At 44.0% G+C, this 27,158-nt stretch overlaps 1 protein-coding gene across 1 annotated transcript in view; it reads left to right on the forward strand.

Moving 5' to 3' along the window:
- fmnl2a (formin-like 2a) overlaps window positions 1–27,158 on the forward strand; it is a 217,613-nt gene that overhangs the window by 143,222 nt on the left and 47,233 nt on the right. The window contains 6 exon segments of the mRNA XM_055638074.1: window positions 7,479–7,562; window positions 10,655–10,807; window positions 18,218–18,326; window positions 21,146–21,222; window positions 24,820–24,913; window positions 26,171–26,245. Coding sequence (XP_055494049.1) covers window positions 7,479–7,562; window positions 10,655–10,807; window positions 18,218–18,326; window positions 21,146–21,222; window positions 24,820–24,913; window positions 26,171–26,245 — 592 coding nt within the window.

A 27,158-nucleotide genomic window follows, 5' to 3' on the forward strand; every position in this document is an offset into this window, starting at 1 on the left:
CCAAAAAAAGTAGAAATAACGGACACGCTGCTGGCAGGGCAGCCGTCTTGCAGCGCCCCCACCGACCCTCCTATTCAATCGTCATAGCTATTCAATCCAAAGTGGATTAATTTGCACCATTTGTACCTACCACACTTAGTCCACCCTCTCCACTCTTCTCCCCCCTTGGTGTAAGCTCTCAGTCTGAAGAAGGATTCCAGCCCAAAACGGCACCTCCCCATGATCTCCAAAGATGCTGCTTGACATGCTGAGTTACTCCAGCACTTTGTGTCCTTTTGTGAATTAATTACGCATTCAGCGTTGTGTTGTACATACCAATGATTTTTGTGATGACAAACCTGATGGGGATTTGCAGAATTTGCATTCATACGATGTATTTATGGCCTAAGTAGAAGAGTACAGCACAGGAATATGCCCAACGAGTATGTGCCACCATTCAATCATGGCTGATCTATCTTTCCCTCTCAACCCCATTCTCCTGCCTTCTCCCCGTAACCTTTGATGCTCTTCCTAATCAAGAACCTATCAATCTCGACTTTAAAATACCCATTGACTTGGCCTCCACCTCTGTCTGTGGCAATGAATTCCACAGATTCACCACTCTCTGACTAAAGAAATTCCTCCTGTATCTCCCATGGAAATCACAAATATACCGGAAAGCTATTGTTAGTTAAGAAACCAGGTGGTTGGGTGCACTGATTTGGGGATTTTTTAATAATTAAGCATTTATGTAGCTGAATCTGCCCTAAAGTTGCACCCAAGAGGCTTCAATAAGATTCTTTATTTATTGAGCTTGAATAGTATGGGTGTCAGGGGTTATGGGGAGAAGGCAGTCGAATGGGGCTGAGAGGGAAATATAGATTGGCCATGATCGAATGGCGGAGTAGACTCAATGGGCCGAATGACCTATTTCTGATCCTTGAACATGAATTTTTGCATGGACATGGACTTCAGGACATCATTTCTTTGGAACTGCACAGAAAGAGTCTGTGCCAAAAGATCACACAGATTGTATCTCAATGTAGTGTACAAACCAGACTATGTGGTTTCGGCTGTTTAGCAATCTCACTGAAAATTGAATTATAACTTCCCATATATAAATTAAACTGCGATTACTTGGACAAGGAATCTCCTTTTCTGATTTTTGGTATAAGGTGTTCCCAAGACAAACAATCCAAGCAAGCATAATTCCCTGTGATATTTTTACCAAAATGACAATAGTGACTGAAGCAACTCTGTTTAGTTTAGTTTTAGAAATGCAGCGTGTATACAGGTCCTTCAGCAATCCGAGAGCACGCCAACTAGCGATCACCCGTTCACACTAGTTCTATGTTATACCATTTTCCCATCCACTCCCTACACACTAGGGGGAAATTTACAGAGGGACAATTAACTGACAAACCCGCACATCTTTGGGATGTTGGAAGAAACCAGAACACCTAGAAGAAACCCATGCAGCTACAGGGAGAACGTGCAAACTCCGTAAAGACGGCACCCATAGTCAAGATATCTGGCAATCTGAGGCAGCAGCTCTACCAGCTACACCACTGCCCCCCCCCCCCCCCCCCCCCCCCCCCCCCCACCCCCTATTAGGTATGGATGTTGCTTGAAATTTCTTTAAAAAGATCAAAATATATGGGACTATATTTGCACTCTGCTCCTATCTTATTGGAATTCATGCCACAGGAGGTGAAAGTCATTGCATATTTTTAAAGTGGAGATTGATAGGTTCTGGGTTAGTAAGGGTGTCAAATATTTATGGGGAGAAGGCAGGAGAATGGGGTTGAGGGTCAAAGATAGATCAGCCAGGATTGAATGCTGGAGTAGACATGATGGGCCAAATGGCCTAATTCTGCTCCTATAACTTAAGAACCCATGAATTTATATAATTACATGAGTTACAATTAATTACAGGGTCCTGATATTATGGGTGAAATTAGCCACAATTCTGGAGCAATGCCTGCCAAGGGAGGCACAGCGGTCGAGTTGCTGCCTAACAGCATCAGAGATCTGGGTTCTATATGACTACAGGTGTTATCTGAACAAAGTTGTTACATTCTCCCAGTGACGGCGTGGGGTTCTTCTCACGCTCCAAAGATGTACAAGTTTGTAAGTTGATTGGCTTTGGTTAAAAAATTGCAAATTGTCCCGAGAATGTAGGATACTAACACTAGTGTCCTACACACTAGGGGCAATTTAAAATGTAGCTTAATTGGCTTGCTAAAATTGTGAATTGTCCCTAGTGTGTACCATAGTGTTAGGGGTGATTGCTGGTCAGCATGGACTCGGTGGGCCGAAAGGCCTGTTTCCGTGTTGCATCTCGAAAGTCAAAACTCTGGCAGGATGTCATGGACAGAGTGTAGAAAATCCTCAGGGGCGAAGGTGAACAGCCGGAAGCGGTAGTGCATGAACGGCACAAACGATGTCGGAAAGAAGGAGATGAATATTCTGCAGCGTGACTTTAGAGAGCTCGGAAAAATGCTGAAAAGCAGGATCTCCAGGGTTGTTATCTCCGTTTTGCTTCCAGTTCCTCGTGCTGACGAGAGCAGGAACAGGGAGATACAGGACCTGAACATGTGGCTGAGGAACTGGTGCACGGGGCAGGGATTTAGATTCTTAGATCACTGGGATCTGTTTTGGAGCAAGGGGTAACTAACTGTACAAAAGGGATGGATTGCATCTTAACAGGTGGGGGACCAGCATTCTGGCAGGCAGGTTTGCCACTGCTACACGGGTGGTTTTAAACTGAATAAGGGGGGTGGGGTGTCAAATGGGATAGTCGAGGATGGAGTTAAAAGGAAAGAGAGTAAAGGGATGGTTAATGACCCCAGAATTAACGGGAAAGGAAGCTCACAAAGGGATAGGAGAGTATGGCCAAGTGTAATAGGGATCGATGTGAAAGGTGAGATGAGTAAGGAATTAAAAGTATTGTATATGAATGCGCGAAGTATTAGAAGTAAAGTAGATGAGCTTGAGGCTCAGTTAGAGGTTGGTAGATATGACATTGTGGGGATTACTGAGACTTGGCTGCAGGAGGATCGGGCCTGGGAACTTAATATTCAGGGTTATACATCCTATAGAAAGGACAGGCAGGTGGGCAGAGGAGGAGGGGGGGGGGGGGTAGCTCTGCTGGTGAGGGATGGAATTCAGTCCCTTGCGAGGGAAGACATAGGGACTGATGAGGTAGAGTCACTGTGGATAGAGTTGAGGAATTGTAAAGGCAAGAAGACACTAGTTGGTGTTATCTACAGACCCCTAAATAGTAGCCCGGATGTAGGGTGTAAGTTGCAGCTGGAGTTAAAACTGGCATGTAACAAAGGTAATGCCACTGTGGTGATGAGGGATTTCAATATGCAGGTAGACTGGGAAAATCAGGTTGATTCAGGACCACAAGAAAGAGAGTTTGTAGAATGCCTCCGAGATGGATTCTTAGAGCAGCTTGTAATGGAGCCGACCAGAGAAAAGGCAATTCTGGATGTAGTGTTGTCCAATGAACCAGATCTGATAAGAGAACTCGAGGTAAAGGAACCGCTTGGAGGTAGTAATCATAATATGATTAATTTTAATCTGCAATTTGAGAAGGAGAAGGTTAAATCGGAAGTGTCAGTGATGCAGTTGAACAAGGGGGATTATGAAGGCATGAGAGAGGAGTTGGCCAAGGTAGTCTGGAAAGGGATACTAGCAGGAATGACGGTGGAACAGCAATGGCAGGAATTTCTGGGCATAATCCGGAAGACGCAGGATCATTTCATTCCAAAAAGGAAGAAAGATTCTAAGCCGAGTAGGAGGCAACCGTGGCTGACTCCACTAGCCCCAAGAGTCAAGCTAGATGCAGAAAAAATGTTCCCAATGTTGGGCGAGTTCAAAACCAGGGACCACAGTCTTAGAATAAAGGAGAGGTCATTTAAGACTGAGGTGAGAAAAAAAACCTTTTCACCCAGAGAGTAGTGAATTTGTGGAATTCCCTGCCATAGAGGGCAGTGGAGGCCAAGTCACTGGATGGATTTAAGAGAGAGTTAGGTAGAGCACTAGGGGCTAGTGGAGTCGAGGGATATGGGGAGAAGACAGGCACGGGTTATTGATAGGGGACGATCAGCCATCATCACAATGAATGGCGGTGCTGGCTCGAAGGGCCGAATGGCCTCCTGCACCTATTTTCTATGTTTCTATGTTTCTAAGATCAATGAGGCATGTTTTTGGCATTCCCACTGTCAAACAAACCTCACTGCTTTTTAAAGCCGTTAACCTGTTTGGTACTTGATCCAAGAATTCATCAAGAGTACAATAAAGCACAGCAGACCATAAAGGCCCTTCCAGATTATGTCACCCTTGTTAGAAACCGAAGTAGCATTCATTCTTGTGTGGTTATAAATCGATCACCATGGAATATATGACTTGGAAATGTATTTTTTGGTCCTAAATCCTGGAACTCCTTAAATGCCCGCACAAGCTGAGTAAACGGAGAGGCAGAGTGGCGCAGCGGGTTGAACTGCTGCCTCAGAGCACCAGAGACCCAGGTTCGATCCTGACCTCGGGTGCCTGTATGTTTGTACGTTCTCCCTGTGACCGCACAGGATTCCTCCGGGTGCTCTGGTTTCCTCCCACATTGCAAAGATGTGCAGGTTTGTAGGTTAATAGGCCACTGTAAATTGCTCCTTGTGTGTAGGGTAGTTGATGCAAAAGTGGGATTACATGGAACTAGTGTCCAGGCGTGGACTCGAAGGGCCTGTTTCCACGCTGTATCTCTAAAAACGAAATAACGCTACACTTCATCAAACCAATACAGGGGATTCAAGAGAGTTTATTGTCATGTGTCCCAGATAGGACAATGAAATTCTTGCTTTGCTTCAACACAACAGAATATTGTAGGCATGAATACAGAACAGATCAGTGTGTCCATATACCATTATATAAATATATACACACACATGAATAAATAAACAGATAACGTGTAAATAAACAGATAATGGGCTATTAATGGTCAGAGTTTTGTTTGAGTTTAGTTTAATAGCCTCATGGCTGTGGGGAAGTAGCTATTCCTGAACCTGGACGTTGCAGTCTTCAGGCTCCTGTACCTACTACCTGAAGGTAGCTGGGAGATGAGTGTGTGGCCAGGAATGGTGTGGGTCCTTGATGATGCTGCCAGCCTTTTTGAGGCAGCGACTGCGATAGATCCCCTCGATGGTAGGGAGGCCAGAGCCGATGATGGACTGGGCAGTGTTTACTACCTTTTGTAGCCTTTTCCTCGCTAGGGCGCTCAAGTAGCCAAACCAAGCCACGATGCAACTGGTCAGCATGCTCTGTACCGTGCACCCGTAGAAGTTAGAGAGAGTCCTCCTTGACACACTGACTCTCCGTAATCTTCTCAGGAAGTAGAGGCGCTGATGTGCTTTCTTTATAATTGCATCAGTGTTCTCGGACCAGGAGTGATCTTCAGAGGAGGTGGTTCGCCATCACCTCAAGGCCAATTATGAATGGACTGGAAATACAGGTCTGGCCTCCATTGTCCAAAATGTGAAAAAATGAATGAATAACATACAATCCAGGATTATTAGAGCTGACAATTTTAAAATGTTCCAGTGGCAGCACAGTGGCACAGCTGGTAGAGCTGCTGCCTCACAGCACCAGAGATCCAGACTTCGATCCTGGTGTCGGGTGCTGCCTGTGTGGAGTTTGCACACTCTCCCTGTGTGCAAACCCTCCGGGTGTGCCGGTTTCCTCCCACATTCCAGAAAGTGCAGGTTTGTAGGTCTATTGTTCTCTGTAAACTGCCCTCCAGTGTGTAGGGAGTGAATGAGAAAGTGGGATTACACAGAAATGTACAGATAAACGCTTGCAGTGAGGAAATGTCGTGGGTCTGGTGTGGTCCTGTTTCTCCATGTTAACACCTATTTTGGAGAATACGAGCAGGCTTCTGCGTTAAACTCTTTGACTTTATTGGGATCTTTTAACTACGTTCACTACTATTCTTCCATTTCAAATGGTTCCCTCTTATCTTCCACTATCACTAATTTATTTTTGAAAAGTGCATTTCCTACACCAATAAAGCTGCCTACCAGATGTTTAAAGATGTCACACAGAGGAGAGATTGAAGAGCGATCTCGGGGACAATTTTTTCCACACAGAGGGTAGTCCATAGCTAGAATGAGCTGCCAGTGGAAGCAATGGAAGCAGATGGAATTGTGACTTTTAAAAGTGGCCAATGGTCAAATGCAGGCAAATTGCACCAGCTCAAGATGTCAGCTCAGGTAACATGGACAAGGTTAGGGCCTGGAATTAGGGCCTGTTTCATTGCTGTACAGCTTTATGACTATGTGGCACAACATAGTCTCAGAGGGAGGTGTAGGGAAAGGAGGCCGATTTAATGGAGCTTTCCTAAGATGTTGTAGGTGCTGAAATAAAGAAATGTTGTCTGGACGGGGGGAAAGATTTGCTCCATGAGCAGAAAAGTTTAGTTTAGTTTGGAGATACAACGTGGAAACAGCCCCTTCAAGTCTGTGCCGACAAGCGATCCTCATATACTAACACTATCCTACATGCTAGGGACAATTTACAATCTTTACCAAAGCCAATTAAATTACAAACCTGTATATCTTTGGAATGTGGGAGGAAACTGGAGCACCCATAGAAAATCTAAGCGGTCACAGGGAGAACGTACAAACTCCATACAGACAGCACCCGTGTTCAATCGGGATTGAACCCGAGTTAGTGCAAAGTCCGCACTGTATCTCTGAAGTCTAAAGTAAAGTCTAAAGGATATGCAAGGAATCTGCAGGCAGAGGAGATTAGTTTAACCTGACAACAACATACGTCGTGGATATTGTGGGCCGAAGGGCCTGTTCCTGTGCTGCACTGTTCTATGTGAAACAATCGCCGTGTTTTTTCAAATAAATGTCAAAATCAGCAATCTTGTCAGAACAATGCCCACAAAATTGCCCAGTAACATGCGCGCCGTGTTTCCCGTGTGCGCATAATTAATGAGAACTTCCAGGCATTGCTAATTCCAAGAAATATGCCGATTTTGTTGTAAAGTAAACACCATTTTTGTAACTTGTCTGCAAGAGGTTTATCCAAGACTCTCTCCCACTCTCTCTGAAATTTCATTTCCCTTATTGTCTGGGGCTAAATCTCCTGGCTGGCTGTGCTGGAATTTCACATCTAGCCAAGTGCTACCAGATGTGGGATTCTTCTTTTCCCCTGGTAACCCCACTTGTGCTGCAAATGGAAAAATAAATAATTTACTCTCTTCTGATATTTTGTCTTGTTGCACTAAAGCTGCTTCTGCTGCCGCGCTCAGACTTTTAATAGTGTATGAGAAACTGTGCTTCAGGCTGGGGTTTGGGGGAGGGGGGATGAGGGGTTAGGGTTATATCTTGTTTGTACTTGGCCAAGATTAACTATTTTGTTTTGGCTTAAATTGCTAGGATTTTTTTTAAGCTACATGTGCTCTTACAATATGTGCATTTGTTCTTCCACAGTTGGGTGAGAGAGTTTTTGAATGAAGAGAATCAAGGCCTGGACATACTGGTGGAGTACCTCTCATTCGCACAGTGCGCAGTGACGTAAGTATCTTTTTGATCACTAACCAGTAAATTGTTTGTATGCAAAATTTAGAATCCAGTGCTGGATACAGTCCCATTAAAAGTGACGTTAGTGGCCTAGTGTAATAATACAGCTTTGAACCTGTTTCTTTATAAGGCATAGGAGCAGAATAAGACCATTTGGCGCAGCGAGTCTACTCCGCCATTCAATCATCTTCTTCTTCTTCTTTCGTGTGGCGTGCACAGCCTAAAGTTGTTGGACAACTTGTTCTATTTGATCTTCCATTTGTGCACGTCGAGTTGATTGCATTAGTCCAAACAGGGTGGACCACGTGAAGGTTGCAATCTTCCACCCCAACCATTCAATCATGGCTTTCCTTCTCAACCCCATTGCCCTGCCTTCTTCCCATAACCCTTGACACACTTACTATGAAATCGTAGAAAGTTGTTGATGCAGCCCTGACCATCACACAAACCACCTCCCTTCCATTGTCTCCATCTACACCTCACGCTGCCTTGGCAAGGCCAGCAACATTATCAAGAATCAGTCTCACTCTTCTCTCTTCTCCCCTCTTCCATCAGGCAAGAGGTACAGAAGTGTGAAGCCGCACACCTTCAGATTCAGGAACAGTTTCTTCCCAGCTATTATCTGGCAACTGAACCATTCAATCACCAACTAGAGAGTAGTCCTAACCATCCATCTACCTCATTGGAGAACTTTGCACTATCTTTAATCTGACTTTATTTTGCAGTCAATGTTGCAACCTTTATCCTATATCTGGTCACTGCTAATGCTTGTAATGGATTGTAATCATGTATAGTATTTTTACTGGCTAAATAGCACACAAACAAAACTTTTCATTGTACCTCGATACACGTGACAAAAATAAACTAGACTAAACTAAACTAATCAATAATCTGTCAATCTCCACCTTAAAAATACCCAATAATGGCTTCCACAGCCGTCTGTGGCAATAAATTCCACAGATTCACCGCCCTCTGGCTAAAGAAATTCCTCCTCATCTCATTTTTAAACATACCTCCTTTTATTCTGAGGCTGGGTCCTCTGGTCCGCTTCTTCCCCTCTTTCTTTTAAGGTGGATAAACAGTGGTTAAGAGATTCCAAAAAAATCCATGGATACAAGGAACTGCAGATGCTGGTTCGCAATAAAAAAAGACACAAAGTGCTGGAGTAAATCAGTGGGTCTGGCAGCACATCTGGAGAACATTGATAGGTGATGTTTCGGGTCAGGACCCTTCTTCAGAATAAAAATAATTTGCTAGTCTTTTTAATGAGCACAAGCAATTACTTTAATGAAATTATGTTTCCAACAACAATGAGCTCTTCTTATAGGATACAATAATAGTCTGCAGTTGAGGCCACCCCCATTACAGTAAGAATGAGGAGGCTTTGGAGAGGGTGCAGAGGCAGTTTACCACAATGCTGCCTGGATTAGAGGGTGTTGGCTACAAGGAGAGGTTGGACAAAGTTGCATCGATTTCACTGAAAGTGAGATTAGACAAACTGGGATTGCTTTCTCTGGACGGTTTGCAGTTGAGGGGAGACCTGATGGAAGTATATACAATTATGAGAGGCATAAATAGGCTAGGCAGAACCATTTTTCCAAGGTGGAAACGTCAAAGCCAAGAGGGCGTAGCTTTAAAATGAAAGGGGCAAAGTTTAAAGGAGATGTGCGGAGCAATGTTTTTGCAGAGTGGTGGGGGCCCGGAATGCATGGCCAGGAGTGGTGGGAGAGGCGGATAAGATAGTGGCATTTAAGAATGCACATGGATATACAGAGAATGGAGTGATACAATCACATGCAGGAAGAGGAGATTTGTTTAACATGGCACCATGTTTGGCATGGACATTGTGGGCTGAGAGGTCTGTTTTATTCAATGTTCCATGTTCTAAGGGTACCATGTCCTAAAAATGCTTGTGACAAAAATAGTATCTCAATTTGCTGAATGTTTTAACAGGGTGTGTTAGTTGATCTGATTAATTCAGAACAGTTCTTGCTAAACGCATGTTTCATCATATGTTTGGAAGAGGTGCAACAAAAACTTGTTTTGCCGTTACAAGCGCTGGTTTAAATCTGCCCATACAAATAATCTGTACTTGATTTATAAGATGCAGATGTTTTCACTCTCTCCTCTTGTAGTGCACATGACTATAATGTTTATGTTTGCATAATTTATATTTGATATCATGTAAAGTGAGAAAGCAATGTATTGCACTGCGTGTTAACACTGTCATACAGCACAGAAGCATAGTCTTCAGCCCAACTTGTCCTTGCCGCCCAAGATGCTCCATCTAAGGTAGACCCATTTGCCTGCCTTTGGCCCATATCCCTCTAAACCTTTCCTATCCATGTATCTGACCAAGTCTATTGCAAGGGCTTTTGGAGAGGTGTACATATATATATATATGGTAGACAAAAATGCTGGAGAAACTCAGCGGGTGCGGCAACATCTATAGAACGAAGGAAATAGGCAACCTTTCGGGCCAAAACCCTTCTTCAGACCACCTTCGATTTTCCTTCGATTTTACCTTCGATTTTACCTTCGATTTTCCAGCATCTGTAGTTCCTTCTTGAACATATATATATATATGCAGGGAATGGAGGGATATGGATTATATGCAGGCTGGTTAGTGTTAGTCTTGGCATTATGTTCGACACAGACATTGTGGGCCGAAGAGCCTGTTCTTGTGCTGTACTGTTCTATGATCCGTTGAAAGTGCTGTTAAGGTAACTGCCTCAACTACTTACCCTGGCAGCTCGTTCTATCTGCTTGATTAGATTGTACATGTTGTATCAACAGACTAGTGGCTAGGACTTTATTCCTTGGAGCGCAGGAGGCTGAGGGGTGATCTTACAGAGTTGTATAAGATCATGAGGGAATAGATAGGGTGAATGCACAGAGTCTTTTACCCAGAGTTGGGGAATCAAGAACCAGAGAACATGGGTTTATGGTGAGAGGGGAAAGATTTAATAGGGATCTGAGGAGCAACGTTTTCCATACAATATGGAATATAAGATTGATGGTCTTCTGCATATTGATGGTGGCCATGTGACGAATAAGCAATGTGTTTTGTTCCAAAACGTGTTCAGGTTTGATTATGAAAGTATGGAGAATAACGTGGAGAATGCAATGGACAAGAATAAACCGTGGAGCCGCTCCATTGAGGATTTACACCGGGGCAGTAATCTACCATCACCCGTTGGGAATAGTTTGTCACGGTCTTCCAGGCACTCGACCTTACGGTAAGCTCATGACTGAACTCTTCCATTTTATCAGCAAGGACAGGATTTACAATGATAACAACGTGATCTCCCATTGGCAACTAAATACGAGCTGCTTTTGTAACATTATTTGACGGTGCAGCTGATAGAACCGCTGCCTCACAACGCCAGAGAACCAGCTTCAATCCCAACCTCCGTTATCCTTAAACTCTAGCACAGAACCCAGCAGTATGAATATTGATTTCTCTAATTTCAAGTAACCCTTGCATTCCCTCTCTCTCAGTCCCTCCCCCACTCTCGTCATCCTTTACTGTTTGTACTGTCTCATTATCCCCTCCTCCACAGCCAACAACAAACCATTGTGGGTTCTTTGGCCATTGGTGCTGGCTATGATTTGTTCTGTACCTTTTCACGCCTCTAATTTCCCTATCCCCTGACTCTCAGTCTGAAGCAGGGTCTCGGCCCGAAACGTCACCCATCCTATTTCTCCAGAAATGCCGCCTGACCCGCTGAGTTTTACTCCAGTATTTTGTGACTTTCCTTGGTGTAAAGCAGCATCTGCATTCACACATCACTCTGATTCTGTTGTATTGATGGTAGGGGCCTTGATCTTATCATTTACATTCACTGCCACGACCGATGAAAGCAAGTTTACCGTATGCCTTCTTTACCACTCCTCTTTCATCACCACTTTCTGGGAGCTATGGATTTAGAGTCATAGTCACACAGCAAGGAAACAGGCCCTTCGGCCAAACTTGCCCACGCCGCCCAACGCAGATGGGTGGCAATAGTGTGGATGGGACATGTTGGTCGGTGTGGGCAAGTTGGGGTGATGGGAGTGTTTCCACACTGTATGACTCTATGACCAGTTTCTGAATATGCACCAGGTTTGGTGAGGATAAGGAACTGAATGTCCATGGCCCATTTCCGGCATTATTCAGCATCATGGAGGTGGTGCCCAGGCATGTTTTACAGCCTATTATATCACATTGTATGTGTCTGGACCCCTCCATGACTTAACGTAATGGATGATTGTATAACCTGGGGGAACTCGCTGATGTCTTGGTTACCGTACTGATTTCCTACTCATGATTAATTTGTGTTTAATTGGAAATTAATGCATCAGAGTATTACGCAACATAATACAATTTCTGGGTCTCAATTCCTTCACTTGTAAATTTGTATTATTCACAGTGCTGGTAATGCTCCGAGTCATAGAGTCATAGAGTCATACAGCGTGAAAACTGATCCTTCGGCAAAAACTTGCCCACGTTGACCAACTTGCTCCTCTACATTAGTCCCACCTGCCCGCGTTTGGCCCATATCCCTCGAAACCTACCTTATCCATGTACCTTTTTAAATGTTTCCTAAATGTTGTGATAGTTCCTCCCTCAGCTACCTACTCCAGCAACTTGTTCCATACACCCACCGTCTTTTGTGTAAAAAAAGTTACCCCTCGGGTTCCTATTAAATTTTCCCCCCCTTACCGTAAACCTATGTCCTCTGGTTCTCGATCGCCCTACTGTGGGATTCCCCTGCTCTTCATCAAAGACTGTGCATTTACCCAATCTATCCTTTCTTTCATCAGATCACCCCTCATCCTCCTGTGCTCCAAGGATAACGCTACAATTAAGGTAGGCGAGCTAGAGTTTGAAGGCAGTCAACTTATGGGTGACCATCTGAATCCATTAAACTGAGCTGCACTGGGAGGAAATCAGATTTGTGAAACAGCTGGAAGCGAATAGCTGTACGAAATCTTGATTAAGATTGTGCCTCTTGCCATGAAGAAGTCCGTAAAACAGTGGCAGTTTGGGAGAGCATTCTAATGGTACAGAACTACTGGAAAAGTCAAACGCTGGAAAATACAGCAGTGATTTGAGGCATATTGGGGATATTATCAGAGTTTAAAGAGAAGCAGTGTGCCAGAATGCGTTGACTCATTCTCGTCTGATGCCAGCAAACCGCAGGATTGTTCCTTCAGGCTACTCTAACTTATTTGATGGATAAGTCATTGCATGTCTGTTTCCTGCATTGCGTGGCCCGCCTAGAACATACTCAGCTAAAATACACTTACACGGCATGATATTGGGCTTTCCCAGTCCTCTAACGAAAATGCACTGTATTGGAATCAGATTCCAGATGTGTAATAGAAATAGCAGATGTATTTGGACCGTAACAACATTTAAAAGATAGGTAGACACAAGGAACCGTAGATGCTGGTTAATACGCAGAAGGACCCAAAGTGCTGGAGTAACTCAGCAAGTCAGGCAGTATCTCTAAAGAACCTGGATAGAGTCATAAAGTCCATACCTTGGTCCATATCCCTCTAAACCTGTCATATCCATGTACCTGTCCAAATGTCCTTTAAACCGAACGATAGTACCTGCCTCAAATACATACTCCGACTGCTCGTTCCACAGGTAGCCTTCTTCAAATTGGTCTTGACCTGAATCGTCGCCTAGCCATTTCCCCCAGCCATACTGCCAGACCTGCTGAGTTATTCCAGCACTTTGTGTTCTAATAGACTTATAAAAGATATTTGGACAGGTACATGGATAGGAAAAATTTACACGGATATGGAACGAGCGTAGATGGGCACCTTGGTCGGCATGTGCAAGTTGGGCTGAAGGGGCCGTTTTCCTCATTCTAAGACCCTCTATATTATTCTGGCCACCACAGTTAATGTCGTGTGGCTCAGTAGAAACATATTGCTGCAGAACTGAGCTTTAATATTTCTGACAAGAAGTAGAAGAGGGATCCTCTTGCTTCTGCTCTGCCTTTGTTTAGCTTCCTTCAGTTTAGAGATACAACACGAGACAGGCACTTTGGACCATATCTTGGATTTCTGTCCCATTAATTTAGGCAGCGTTTTTATTAATGCTAATTCTTATCTCTTCATTCACTCTGAAGGGTGGCACAGTTGCGCAGCTAGTAGAGCCGCTTCCTCACAGCGCCTGACCTCGGGTAACTGTGTGTGTGGAGTTTGCATGTTCTCCCTGTGATTGTGTGGGTTTCCTGCATGTGCTCTGGTTTCCTCCCACATCCCAAAGATGTGTGGGTTTGTAGGTTAATTTGTCTCTATAACTTGCCCCTAGTGTGTAGGAAGTGGGTAAGAAAGTGGGATAACATAGAATTAGAGTGAATGGGTGATCGATGGTCAACTTGGACACGGTGGTCTGAAAGGCCTGTTTCCATATTGTACCCTTCAATTAATTTGATCAATTCTTGGCTTGTATCACTCTCTTTTTGTTTAGGGAAGCTTTTAGTTTAGTTTAGAGATTTAGCGCAGAAACAGGCCCTTCGGCACACCTCATCTGTGCCGACCAGCGATCACCCTGTACACCAGCACTATCCTACACACTAGGGACAATTTACAATTTTTACCAAAGCCAATTAACCTACAAACCTGCACACCTTTGGAGTGTGGGAGGAAACCGGCGCACCCAGAGAAAACCCAAGTGGGTCACGAAGAGAAGATATAAACTCCATACAGATAGCACCCGTAGTCAGGATGGAAAACGGGTATCTGGCACTGTAAGGCCGTGCCGCTCTGGAGCATCATTTTTCTCAATTTCTTTAAATCCCCAAATGATGTCTCTTTATTCATTTAGCAAGACTGCATTAATGAACTAAGCTATCCCTTTATACACATCTATCAAAGTTTTCATGGTTTATTTTTATGTTACACATTTGATTTCTCACATATTCTACTTTACTTTTCCTTATCAAAGTCTTTGTTCTTTATTGAATTCTATTTTTTTCCTAACCCTCAGGCTCTCTTGTTTTTGGCAACAACATAAGATTTTCCCTTTGATGTGATACTTTTTTTAATTTCACGTTGGTTATACTTGGCCCATTTCCCCCCACTAATGCCTCTCTGCACTTTAAAAGAATACTTATTTCCAGATAAGTGTAAATTAATGTAATTATTAACCACTGCTTGCTTATTTAGTTTATTGTCACATGTACTGAGATATACCTGTTAGAGAAACAGTGCGGAAACAGGCCCTTTGGTTCACCGAGATTGCGTTGATATCCTACATATTAGGGACTAATGGAAGCTAGTTAACCTACAAACCTTGGAATGTGGGAGGAAACCGAAGCACCCGGCGAAAACCCACGCGGTTATAGGGAGAACGTACAAACTCTGTACAGGCAGCACCCGTAGTCAAGATTGAACCCGGCTGTCTGGCACTGTAAGGCAGCAACTCTATTGCTGCGCCACTGAGCAGCCCTTATTAATATGTTTTGCCTATCTGCCAATACGCTCATATCTCATATCTTTGTATTTTGCTTTGTTAGACTTAAGACCCGTCACATACAGCTGAACTTGCTAAATCCTGAGTGAACTGATGTTATTTTTATTTATTTCACTGTGTAATCTTTCATCCAGAATGTTTTACCGCTACTTTTTTTTGCCCTCAAAAGTACCTCATAAATGTTTTTAAAACTGCTGTGGGAACAATCACAATCATGCACAAAGTTTGACATATGGCATGCAAGCCGTGGATGTAAAGAATGTGGCCGTTTTATTACCTCCAGATTAAATTTAGCTCCGTGGGCTCCAGTCCCACTCCAGAGACGTGATTTAAAAATCCCAAGCAAACTCTGCAGTACTTTGCTCACTCAATGTTGTCATCTACCAGAGAGCTTCAATGATTAAATGATTCTTTAGGGTGATACAGTGTGGAAACAGGCCCTTCGGCCCAACGAGTCCATGCCGGACCAGCGATCTCCTGTGCACGAACACTATCCTACACACTAGGGACAATTTACAATTTTACCAAGGCCAATTAACCTACAAACCTGCAAGTCTTTGGAGTGTGAAACCAAGCACCCAGTAAAAAAACACAAGTGGTTACAGGGGGAACTTGCAACCTCCGTATAGACAGCACCCATAGTCAGGATCGAACCTGGGTCTCTGGTGTTGTAAGACACCAGACTTTTCCACTGTGCCATTGTGCCGCCCCGAACATAATCCTTATTCTTGCACAGCGTTGATTGAACGAAAACAGGAAGGATGTGGGAACTTTAGAGAGGGTGCAGAACAGGTTTACCAGAATGTTGCCTGACCTGGAATGGACGGTATTACCTGTAGGGAGACATCAGACAAACGTGGATTGTTTTCTCTGGAATGTCGAGAAGAGATGTGATAGAAGTACATAAAATGATGAGAAGCACAGATAGGGTAGAGAGTCAGAATCTTTTTCCCAGCATGGAACTGTCAAGGATTAATCCTTGTAAACTTTCACAGGACATAGCTTTGAGATGAGAGGGGTAATGTATACAGGAGATGTGCAGGCAAGTTTGTCACAAAGAGACTGGTGGGTGTCTGGAAGGCGCTGCTAGGAGTGGTGGTGGGGGCAAATATGATAGGATAATTTAATAGGCTTTTTGATAGGCACATGGATATGGAGGGAAATGGATCACGTTCAAGCAGAGGAGATTAGTTTATCTTGGCATGGACATTGAGGGCCAGAGGGCCTGTTCCTGAGCAGTTCTGTTCTCTGTTTGAACAATCACCTGGTTAATACCTCGCTGTTAGTAAAAGAACAATGTACATACATTGGTTGTCCTATATTTTCCTTCATTATAACCATAATGATGTTTCAAAAAGTGATTATTTGCTAACTATGGAGCTAACTGTCATTAAGGTGTTGAATAAATGGGATGTATGTTTCTCGTAAGGGACAAAGCCTTGGTTGTAGTCTAAAGTATTTGCTTGATTGAGAATGTTTCCTTTACACACATAATTAACTTGAATGGTGATTAACCTTAATTGGTTTACAGCTCATTTCGTGAAGACAGCTGCTGAAGTCTGCACTGTTTGAAATATGGATCCATTTAGCAAACAAAAGGGAAAGTCCGAAATAAAATTTAGTCAAGATCTGATTTTACATCTGGTTGATCATTGTCGCAATTCTGCCTTGATCTACATTTAATCTTTAGACATGAGGAACTGTGGATGCTGCTTTACAAAAAAAAAAGACACAACAAAAGACACGGCAGTAACTGGAGTATAGCGGCATTGAGACGCAGCGGTAGAGTTGCTGCCTTACAGACCTGGGTTCGAACCTGACTACGGGTGCTGTCTGTACAGAGTTTGCACGTTCTCCCTGTGACCGCGTGGGCTTTCCCCGGCTGCTCTGGTTTCCTCCCACATTCCAAAGACGCGCAGGTTCATAAGTTTATTGGCCCGTGTAAATTGTCCCCAGTGTGTAACATAGTATTAGTGTACGGGGTGATCGCTGATCGGCATGGACTCGGTGGGCCAAAGGGCCTGTTTCCATGCTGTATCTGTAAACTAAACTCAGTGGGTCAGGGTCCAAATCATCACCTATCCTTTTTCTCCAGAGATGCTGCCTGACTCTCTGAGTTATTCCAGAACTCTGGGTCTATCTCCCACCATCATATGACTATCCCCGATCAATCCTTGCCTTTTGCAAGTATTGATTAATCCTGCCCCTCAGGACTTTTTTCCCCCCAATAATTTCCCTACCATTCATATGTGTGTCAAGTCTAAAATGACCTGTCTTATCCATGCTGTCTGTCTGGAATAGAGGTAGCACATTTGGGTCCGTATCTCATCTATGACCAGCGAAGATCCTTTTTCTGGGGCTCCAGCAATAGACGCAATGACAGCCTGAGCTCTGGTGAGTTAGTTCCCTCAAGCGTCTGGGTCTGGGTTCTCCCATCAGGCATGTTATGAGTTTACATGGGGGGGGGGGGGGGGGGGGGGGAAGAGGGGGAGGGGGAGGAAAAGCGAGATCAGGTCCAGTCCAGCCACAAATGACCTTAGGCAAGGTGTTGTCTGGTAGATCCATTGTTGGCTTGTGCTGGTGTGACCTCAGGAGGGAAACAATATGGAGAACTGTGGAACGGATAAAAGACGGGGGAGGAGGAAGGGGGCACGGCGAGATGGGGGAACAGAGGGGGAGCGGTAAGATGAAGTTACTTATTCGAGAATTCAATATACCACTGGATTGTAAGTTACCTGGTCCAATTTGCCTGTAGCCTCTTGGCTCATGTATACTGCCCCTAGTTTGTAGGAAGTGGATGTGAAAGTTGAATAACATAGAACTAATGTGAACGCATGTTCGATGGTCGGCATGGACTCAGTCGACCAAACGACCTGTTTCCATGCTGTATCGTTCAATCAATCATCGGGAATGCATGCACCTTTATATCTGCAAAGTCATCTAAAACCTTTTTAATCACAACGTGGTCTAGTTTCGGAAGTGCAAAAAATCGATACAGCTACATTTAGTCTGATTCCTGAAACGCAGTGTTATTGAATCAATTTTTCAAGCGTTATTAACTTGAGGGTACACTGCTTTTTATTCAGATTCACAAGCTTTTGTCAGTATTGGTTTCCAATTGTGTGTATTGATTTGGCAAGTTTTAAATAACTTTTCTGTAATCCATCCCTAGGTTTAATACATTGCCAAGCCGAAGGACACTGAAGAATTCTAGATTAGTGAGCAGGAAGGATGACGTACATGTGTGTATCATGTGCTTGCGTGCGATTATGAACTACCAGGTAAACAGTACAAACGTTTTTCTGTTTCTGTACTCCGGCCCTTTGTTCTCTCCCTGGCTCCGAACACTACAAGGTTTTCACTGTGCCTTTGTAACTGTTGGCTGTGAAGTGAAGGCACTGCTCCAACTAATTAATGAGAGACCTAGTTCCGTTTATTAGGTTGCTCCGTACCCTTTGTGAGACCAACTCCTCATATTACTTCAGGCTACTCTAAAAAAAATCTCCGGTTCAATATTACAGCAAATGTCATGTCCACAGATTTCTTTGTAAATTGCAGTTTTGTTAAGCAGGTAGATGTATAAAGGAACAATGATAGGAAGTGACTTCTTATTATTATTTTCAGGCCTATTTAAAGCCTGCCTGATTGTTAATTTTCCTTAGATAGGGAAATGCAGATGCCAATTTCCAAAAACAGACATAAAGTGCTGGACTAACTCAAGCAGCATCTCTGGAGAATATAGATAGGTGATGTTTCAGGTAGCAACTGAAGAAGGGTCCCAACTTGAAATGTCACTTTAAAATTTAGAGATGCAGCGCAGAAACAGGCCCTTCGGCCCACCGAGTCCGCGGAGACCAGCGATCACCCATAAGCTAGCACTTTCCTACACACTAGGGACAATTTACAATTTACAGACTCTAATTAACCTACAAACATTGTTGTCTTTGGAGAGTAAGAGGAAACCGGAGGACCTGGAGAACCCGTGCAGTCACAGGGAGAACGTGCAAACCGCACATAGACAGCACCTGTAGTCAGGATTGAACCCAGGTCTCAGGCAACTCTACCACTGCACCACTGTGTTGCCCTACTACCTATCCATATTGTCCAGAGATGCTGCCTGACCCGCTCAGTTACTCCAGCACTTTGTATCGTTGTCAGTTTTCTTTCCCCAGCTTAGCCTCTTAACTCTATGTCCTTGATCCTTTCATCTTGCACACGAGTGCATAGCTGGTAGCGCCACTGCCCCACAGCACCAGGGACCCAGGTTCGATCCTGACCTCTGTCTGTGCTGAGTTTCTAAGTTCTCTCTTTGAACTCGGGGGTTATCTCCAGGTGCTCTGTTTCCTCCCACATCCCAAAGACCTGCGGATTTTACAAAATTCCCCCTCATGTGGACGGGAAAGTGGGATAACATGGAACTAGTGTGAACGGGTGATTGATGGCTGGTGTGGACTCCAAGCTGTATCTCTAGTATGAAAATGAAAAAAACAAATCATCACTTCAGGAAATTGGGCACGGTTTTCCACTTTCCAGGCACACTGCTCAGCAAATCATGGAGGCAGTTTGATTCTAAAGTACTAAATATTTTGACCATAGGGTTTGTCCACCAAGTGGAATTTGAATAGTGTTTGGCTGGGTTTGACTTGCATTTGACCACAAGTATTGGAAACTTTCCACCTTTCCAGAAGTATTCAAAATGTCAACAAATCAAACACAGCTGTAAGGCAGCAGCTCTACCACTGCACCACTGTGCCCACCCTAATTATGTTGTCCGTCATTCTGTGGGAAAAAGAAACGCACCCTTTGCCTTTGCATCTTCTCAAAGCTCCTCGTGCATATGTTTCATTGCTTGATATCATAAAATGGCAGGGGTGTGAGAGCACGTGACTTGTTATCAGAAACCTTATCGACTGATTTTCGCAAGTTCACAAATTATAGGAATAGAATTAGGCCATTTGGCACATCGAGTCTACTCCGCCATTCAATCATGGCTGATCTTTGCCTCCTAATCCCATTTTCCTGCCTTCCCCCCATAACCCTTGAATCAAGAATTTGTCTCTGCCGTAAAAATATCCACTGACTTGGCCTCCACAGCCCTCTGTGGCAATGAGTTCCACAGATTAACTTCCCTCTGACTAAAGAAGTTCCTCCTCACCTCCTTTCTAAAAGAGCACCCTTTAATTCTGAGGCTACTGTATGTCCTCTGGTCCTAGACTCTCCCACCAGTGGAAACATCCTTTCCACATCCACTCCATCTATACCTTTCATTAATCTAAGTTTCAATGAGGTCCGTCCACCTCAACCTTCTAAACTCCAGCGAGTCAAACGCTCATCATATGCTAACCCACTCATTCCTGGAATCATTCTTGTAAACCTCCTCTAGCCCCTCCCCTTAGCCAGCACACCCTTCCTCTGATATGGGGCCCACATTTGCACACAGTACTCCAAATGTGGCCTGACCAACGCCTAATAGAGCTTCAGCATTACACCTCTGTTTTGTGAAAATCTTTTAATGTTCTCATCTATTTCCTGCGTTTTCGGAGCCCATTCTTCCAACAAAGAGCTGTTTCTCAATTCGTAAGTTAATAATTTATGATGGTAAACGTTTGGATCCAACTTTGAGCTTTACAACAAAGGAGATGAGGAGGAATTCCTTTAGTCAGAGGGTGGTGAATCTGTGCAATTCTTTGCCGCGGGAGGCTGTGGAGGCCAAGTCAATGGATATTTTGCAGGTGAAGATTGACAGATTCTTGCTTAGTAATGGTCTCAAGAGGTTATGGGGAGAAGCCATGATTGAATGACAGAGTAGACATGATGGACCATATAAGTTATAAACATGAAAGGCCTACAGAAATCAGCTCTGGTATTGTAATACTACCATTGGGACCCCCAGTCAATGTTTTAGAAGACCTTGTATGATCTTACCCTTCCCACACTATGTTAATTGGAGCTGGACGTAAGAGTTATTTTCCTGCATTGTTGCCATGCGTTAATAGTCACTGAAAAATACTTGTGTCTGTTCAAACGATATTGTCTGGTAGAGGAATAAATCAGTTCTGTTTTATTCCTTGGTTGTAAAATGTTTTCTCTTTGATTACAGTACGGCTTTAACATGGTCATGTCACATCCGAATGCTGTCAATGAAATTGCACTGAGTCTGAACAATAAAAATCCCAGGTAAGATCCTTTCCACTTGAAAAACACGCTGTGATTACGTACTGGTTTAAAACAATTGCAATACGTACTACGAACATTTGTTCACGCTTTGTAGCGTTTTTGATTTGGATGAATATTTAAAATTATTATGGTGAAGATGCTAATAATTATGAACTTTAGTGTTTGATCGTTAATTATTGATTGGCCCCACTGTACCTTGATAAATGGATTTAATTTACTTTAGACTTTAGAGATCCAACATGGAAACTGGCCCTTCGGCCCACCAAGTCCGTACCGACCAGCGATCCCCATATACGAGCACTATCTTACACACTAGGGACAATTCACAATTTTTACTGAGGCCAATTAACATACAAACCTGCACGTCTTTGGAGTGTGGGAGGAAACCGGAGAGCCCGGAGAAATCCACATGGTCACAGGGAGAACGTGCAAACTCCGTACAAACTGTACCCGTAGTCAGGATCGAACCCAGGTCTCTTGCGCTGTAAGGCAGCAACTCTACTGCTGCGCCACCGTGCTGCCCCTAACATTATCTTTGTCCTTGCACAACATTCATTGGAAGAAATTCATTGGAGACTTTGGAAATGGTGCAGAAGAGATTTGCCAGAGTACTGTCAGGATGAGATGGTATTACCTTCAATTATCTGTGCCACCCATTGCAAAGTTGAAATTTGCCCGTGCCCTTCCATGCACCAGTTGCTCCCCCAGGACCAACAAATCCATAGGTCCTTCAAGATCAAGACCTCAGAATTGTGCCAAAAAGCAGTGGTATACCACGCAGAGTGATTCCTTCTCTCCCAGACATGAAAGGTTATTCAGAGCGCTGCTAGGATTGGCAAGCTAGTATCAATGTACTGTGGCCAACAAACACCTCTAGCATTCAGACCCTGGTTACCCAGGGACGTTGGGTTCCCACATGTTGACACATGAGCAACCACATTGTTTGCATCTCTGCTACCAGTTTCTTGCAACAGAAACTCACAGCAGAGTTCAGTCACAAGAAGGGATTGGCAAGCGGACAGAGAAAAAGGTGGCAGAGTATGCTCAAAACCTGCAGGGAATCGCTGACAATGACCAAGGGCGGGCGGCACAGTACCATAGCGATAGAGTTGCTGCCTAACAGCGCCAGAGACCCGGGTTCGATCCTGACTACAGGTGTTGTCTGTACGAAGTTTGTACATTCTTCCCTTGACCGCGTGGGATTTCTCTGGTAGTTCTGATTTCCCACGCTAATTCTATGTTAACCCAGTTTCGCTTCCTACACTCCAGGGGCAATTTACAGAAGCCAATTAACCTACAAACCTGCACATCTTTGGAGTGTGGGAGGAAACTGGAGCATCTGGAGAAAACCCATGCGGTCACAGGGAGAATATACAAGCTCCATACAGACAGTACCCCTGGTCAGGATCGAACCTGGTTCCCTGCCGCTGTAAGGCAGCAAATGTGCCGCCCTTACTCGTGGTCTCATTAGTGTTCTAAAAACTTATGGAACTAGACCAGAAAATCAATCATCCTCCATCGCAAGGGACTGGCTAAAGTGAAATGCTCTGTATCTCGAAAAGGTCTGATGGGCCCACTTAACTGTGTTGGGAGAGGGTGTTAGATCAAACCCTATCCACCAAAATAATATGCAGCCCTCTTTTGAGCGCCAGAAGTCAAGTCAAGTCAATAGAGTTTATTGTCATATGTCCCAGAAAGGGCAATGACATTCTTACTTGCTGCAGCACAACAGAATATTGTAGGCATAAATACAGATCAGATCAGTGTGTCCATATACAATAGAATATATATATAAATATATAGACACACACACACACACACACACACACACACAAAAAAAAAAAAATATACACACACACACACACACACACACACACACACACACACACACACACACACACACACACACACACACACACACACACACACACACACACACATATATTTAAATAAACAGATAAAGTGCAATAGGCTGTTATAGATCAGAGTTTGTTTGAAGTGTTTAATAGCTGTGGGGAAGAAGCTGTTCCTGACCCTGGATGCTGCAGATTTCAGGCTCCTGTACCTTCTACCTGATGGCAACGGAGAGCAGAGTGTGTGGCCAGGATAGTGTGGGTCCTTGATGATGCTGGCAGCCTTTATGAGGCAGAGACTGCGATAGATCCCCTCGATGTTAGGGAGGTCAGAGCCGATGATGGACTGGGCAGTGTTTACACCTTTTTGCAGCCTCTTCCGCTCCTGGACGCTCAGGTTGCCGTACCAAGCCACGATGCAACCGGTCAGCATGCTCTCTACTGTGCAGCTGTAGAAGTTCGAGAGAGTCCTCCTTGACATTCCGACTCTCCGTAATCTTCTCAGGAAGTAGAGGCGCTGATGTGCTTTCTTTATGATTGCATCAGTGTTCTGGGACCAGGAGAGATCTTCGGAAATATGCACGCCCGGGAATGTGAAGTTCTTGACCCTTTCAACCATCGACCCGTTTATATAAACGGGACTGGGGGTCCCCACCCTACCCCCTCCGAAGTCCACAATCAGTTCCTTGGTTTTGCTGGTGTTGAGGCCAGGCTATTGTGCTGGCACCATTTGGTCAATCAGTCGATCTCACTTCTATGCTCTGACTCGTCCCCATCAGTGATACGTCCCACAATAGTGGTGTCGTCGGCGAACTTGATGATGGAGTTTGCACTATGTCCGGCTACGCAGTCATGAGTATAGAGTGAGTACAGCAGGGGGCTGAGCATGCAGCCTTGAGGTGCTCCCGTGCTGATTGTTATCGAGGATGACACATTTCCACCAATTTGTCAATTTTTAACCAAATTGTCAATTTATGTGACAATTACAATCTCTGGTGAGCTATTCCTTGCAAGGAAACATTGAAAGTCAACATCGCAAAGAAATCCGTTTATCAAGACAAGGCGTATCAACGTAGGGCCAAGATTGAACACTGAAGATTAAATTTAATAGATGGGGTTTTGTTTAGAGTTTAGAAATACAGCGTGGAAACAGGCCCTTCGTCCTACTGAGGCTACGCTGATCATCCATCCACCTGTTCACACTAGTTCTATATTATTCCACTCCCCATACACTATCGACAATTTACAGAGGGCCAATTAATGGACATACCCGCACGTTTTTGGGATGTGGGAGGAAACCTGAGCATCCGGAAATCACAGGGAAAACGTGCAAACTCGAAGGTTTAAAGGTCTTTTATTGTCAAGTGTACCAATTAAACTCCACACACAGCGTCAGGATAGAACCTGGGACTCTGGCGCTATGAAGCAGCGGCTCTACCCGGTGCATCACTGTGCCCCCCTTTGTTCTTAATGTGAGCTAAAGCGCTGACACTACATCATCTTCCGTACCTGATGGAGACCTTGAACACAGCCGTCAAAGCATCTTGTGGTTAGGCAAATGATATATTTATTTGTGGCTTATGTTTAAAAAAAAATTATTTTGTCGAATTTGGGGAAAAAATCAATGCCAAAATGAAACATCGTTGCTTCTGGATAGAAGTCTAAGTCCAGTACAAAGAGACTGGTGTAACCCGCATTTTGTTTATCCACATGCTGTTAATGGTCTTGTTTATTGTCATTGTAGAACAAAGGCGCTGGTCTTGGAACTGTTGGCAGCTGTTTGTCTTGTCAGAGGAGGACATGAAATAATCCTACTAGCATTTGATAATTTCAAGGAGGTAAGATTGCCTTCTTGTTGACAAAGTCAAGTGGGTCTACTGCTGCGCCACTGTGTTGCACTGAACATGATCATGGCTTTGACTTCTCTTCTTTGCCAGTTCCCCATAGCCCTCGATTGTCAGATCTTTTAAAAATGTTTGTACCGCTCTTCAGATACCCTCTAGTGGTCACGCCCATATCAGGGAAAAGAATTTCAGAGATTCACCACCCTCTGTGAGAGTTGCAACTTAGTGCAATAATAATTCTGAAAAGTCATATCATAGATCTCAAATCTTTGCCCCTATGAGAATGGCTGTCCAAAATTTAAAAAAAGGCATTCGAAGACCAAGAAGTGCGGAGGAACAGAAGGATCTTGGATTGACACAAAAGGTGGCATCTCTGGAGAGAAGGAAGAGTGACGTTTCAGGGTCTGAAGAAGGGTCTTGACCCGAAACGTCGCCCATTCCTTCTCTCAAGAGATGCTGCTTGTCCCACAGCAGTTTGTGTCTATCTTTGGTTTAAACCAGCATCTGCAGTTCGTTCCTACATAGAAGGATCTTGTAGTTCTCATTCACAAATCCTTGAAGTTAGCAATACTTAATAAAGTATTTGAGAAAGTATGCTTGATACTGGCATTTATTGGCAGAGGCAAAGAGTGAAAGGCAGTACTGCCTGACCTGTGAGTTACTCCCACACTTTGTGTTCGACATAGTTCCAATAACCCACAATCTGGATCACATGTCCTCTAACTATTTTTGTGCATTTCAGGAATAGCTATCAATTTTGAGTTGAATAACCAACATTCAATGAAACGCTGTGTAGGAAGGACAGCAGATCCTGGTTTATACCCAAAATACACATAAATTGCTGGAATAAATGGCCTGTCCCACTTGGGCGTCATTTACGTGTAATTTATGCGTCATAATTTACGCGTCACGATGCACGACGCGCGCTTTGTGCCGCGCACGTGATGCGTGCGTGATGACGTAGGCAGTGACAAGCGGTTGCGCGCTGCGCCCCAGGATTTTGGAATGTACAAAATCTTCGTGTGCCATCTGCGTGATGCGCAAATTACGCCCAAGTGGGACAGGCCCTTAACTCAGTGGGGCACGCAACATCTCTGGAGAAAAAAGGATGGTTGTCCTAAACATGCAACTCCTCTAAATGCTGCATACTGTCAGTCTCACACACAGCGCCCTCTTGTGTACCATCAGGTTTGGGCCTTCTGACTTATTGCTTATTGGTAACTGCTTATTAAAACATTTATCTTACCATAGGTATGTGGTGAAAAGTATCGGTTTGAAAAGTTAATGGAGCATTTCCGAAATGAAGATAACAACATTGACTTCATGGTGAGTGGCATGTTCACCGATAATTCTTGTGCCCTTCATGGCTAGTGTCACTTCACGGTTTGTGACACTGGACTTCAAACATCAGGTGAATTTTCTGTGCCGATAACAACTGGGTAATTGGATGTTGAGACAAAAGTTAGAGTATGTCAGTGTTTGTGAGGTACTAGGAATTAGATTCACTCTTCAAATACCTCAAACCTTTTTTCCAGTTGTGCTCTGCATTTCTTTATAAGGAGCTGAATGTGAGTTCCTGTCCATACTTGCTGATGCAGATAGGTAGTCTAAACATGTTAAATTGGCAGCGAGAAATTAAGATTGGGAAAAACGACTGCTCAATACTAAAACATAAATAAAACAAATGTGGGCTAAGTTCGTTCTATCAGCGATGTGGCCTGTAGCTGGATTGGGCTAACAGTGAACATTGAAATGACAGATCCATTGTGGATTGTATCTTGAACCATCATTGAAAACTGCACCTTGAAACATACCACCTCTTTCTCAGAAAACAAATCCAGTATTTGCCAGTCATAGAGTCCTACAGCCTGGAAACAGGCCATTCGGCCCAACTTGCCGATCAACATGCCCCATTTACACTAGTTCCACCTGCATGCATTTGTCCCATACCCCTCTAAACATATCCTATCCATGCACTTGTCTAAATGTTTCTTAAACGTTGTGAGAGTACCTGCTTCAACTACCTCCTCCAGCAGCACGTTCCAGACACCCACCACCCTTTGTGTGAAAAAGTTACCCCTCAGGTTCCTATTAAATCTTCTCCCCTCACCTTGAACCTATGTCCTCTGGTTCTCAATTCCACTACTCAGGGCAAGAGATGCATTGTTTACCCAATCTATTCCTCTCAAGATTCTGTATACCAGATCTCCCCTCATCCTCCTGCACTCCAAGGAATAGA

This window comes from Leucoraja erinacea, chromosome 7 (assembly GCF_028641065.1).
Source record: "Leucoraja erinacea ecotype New England chromosome 7, Leri_hhj_1, whole genome shotgun sequence".
Taxonomy (NCBI): domain Eukaryota; kingdom Metazoa; phylum Chordata; class Chondrichthyes; order Rajiformes; family Rajidae; genus Leucoraja; species Leucoraja erinaceus.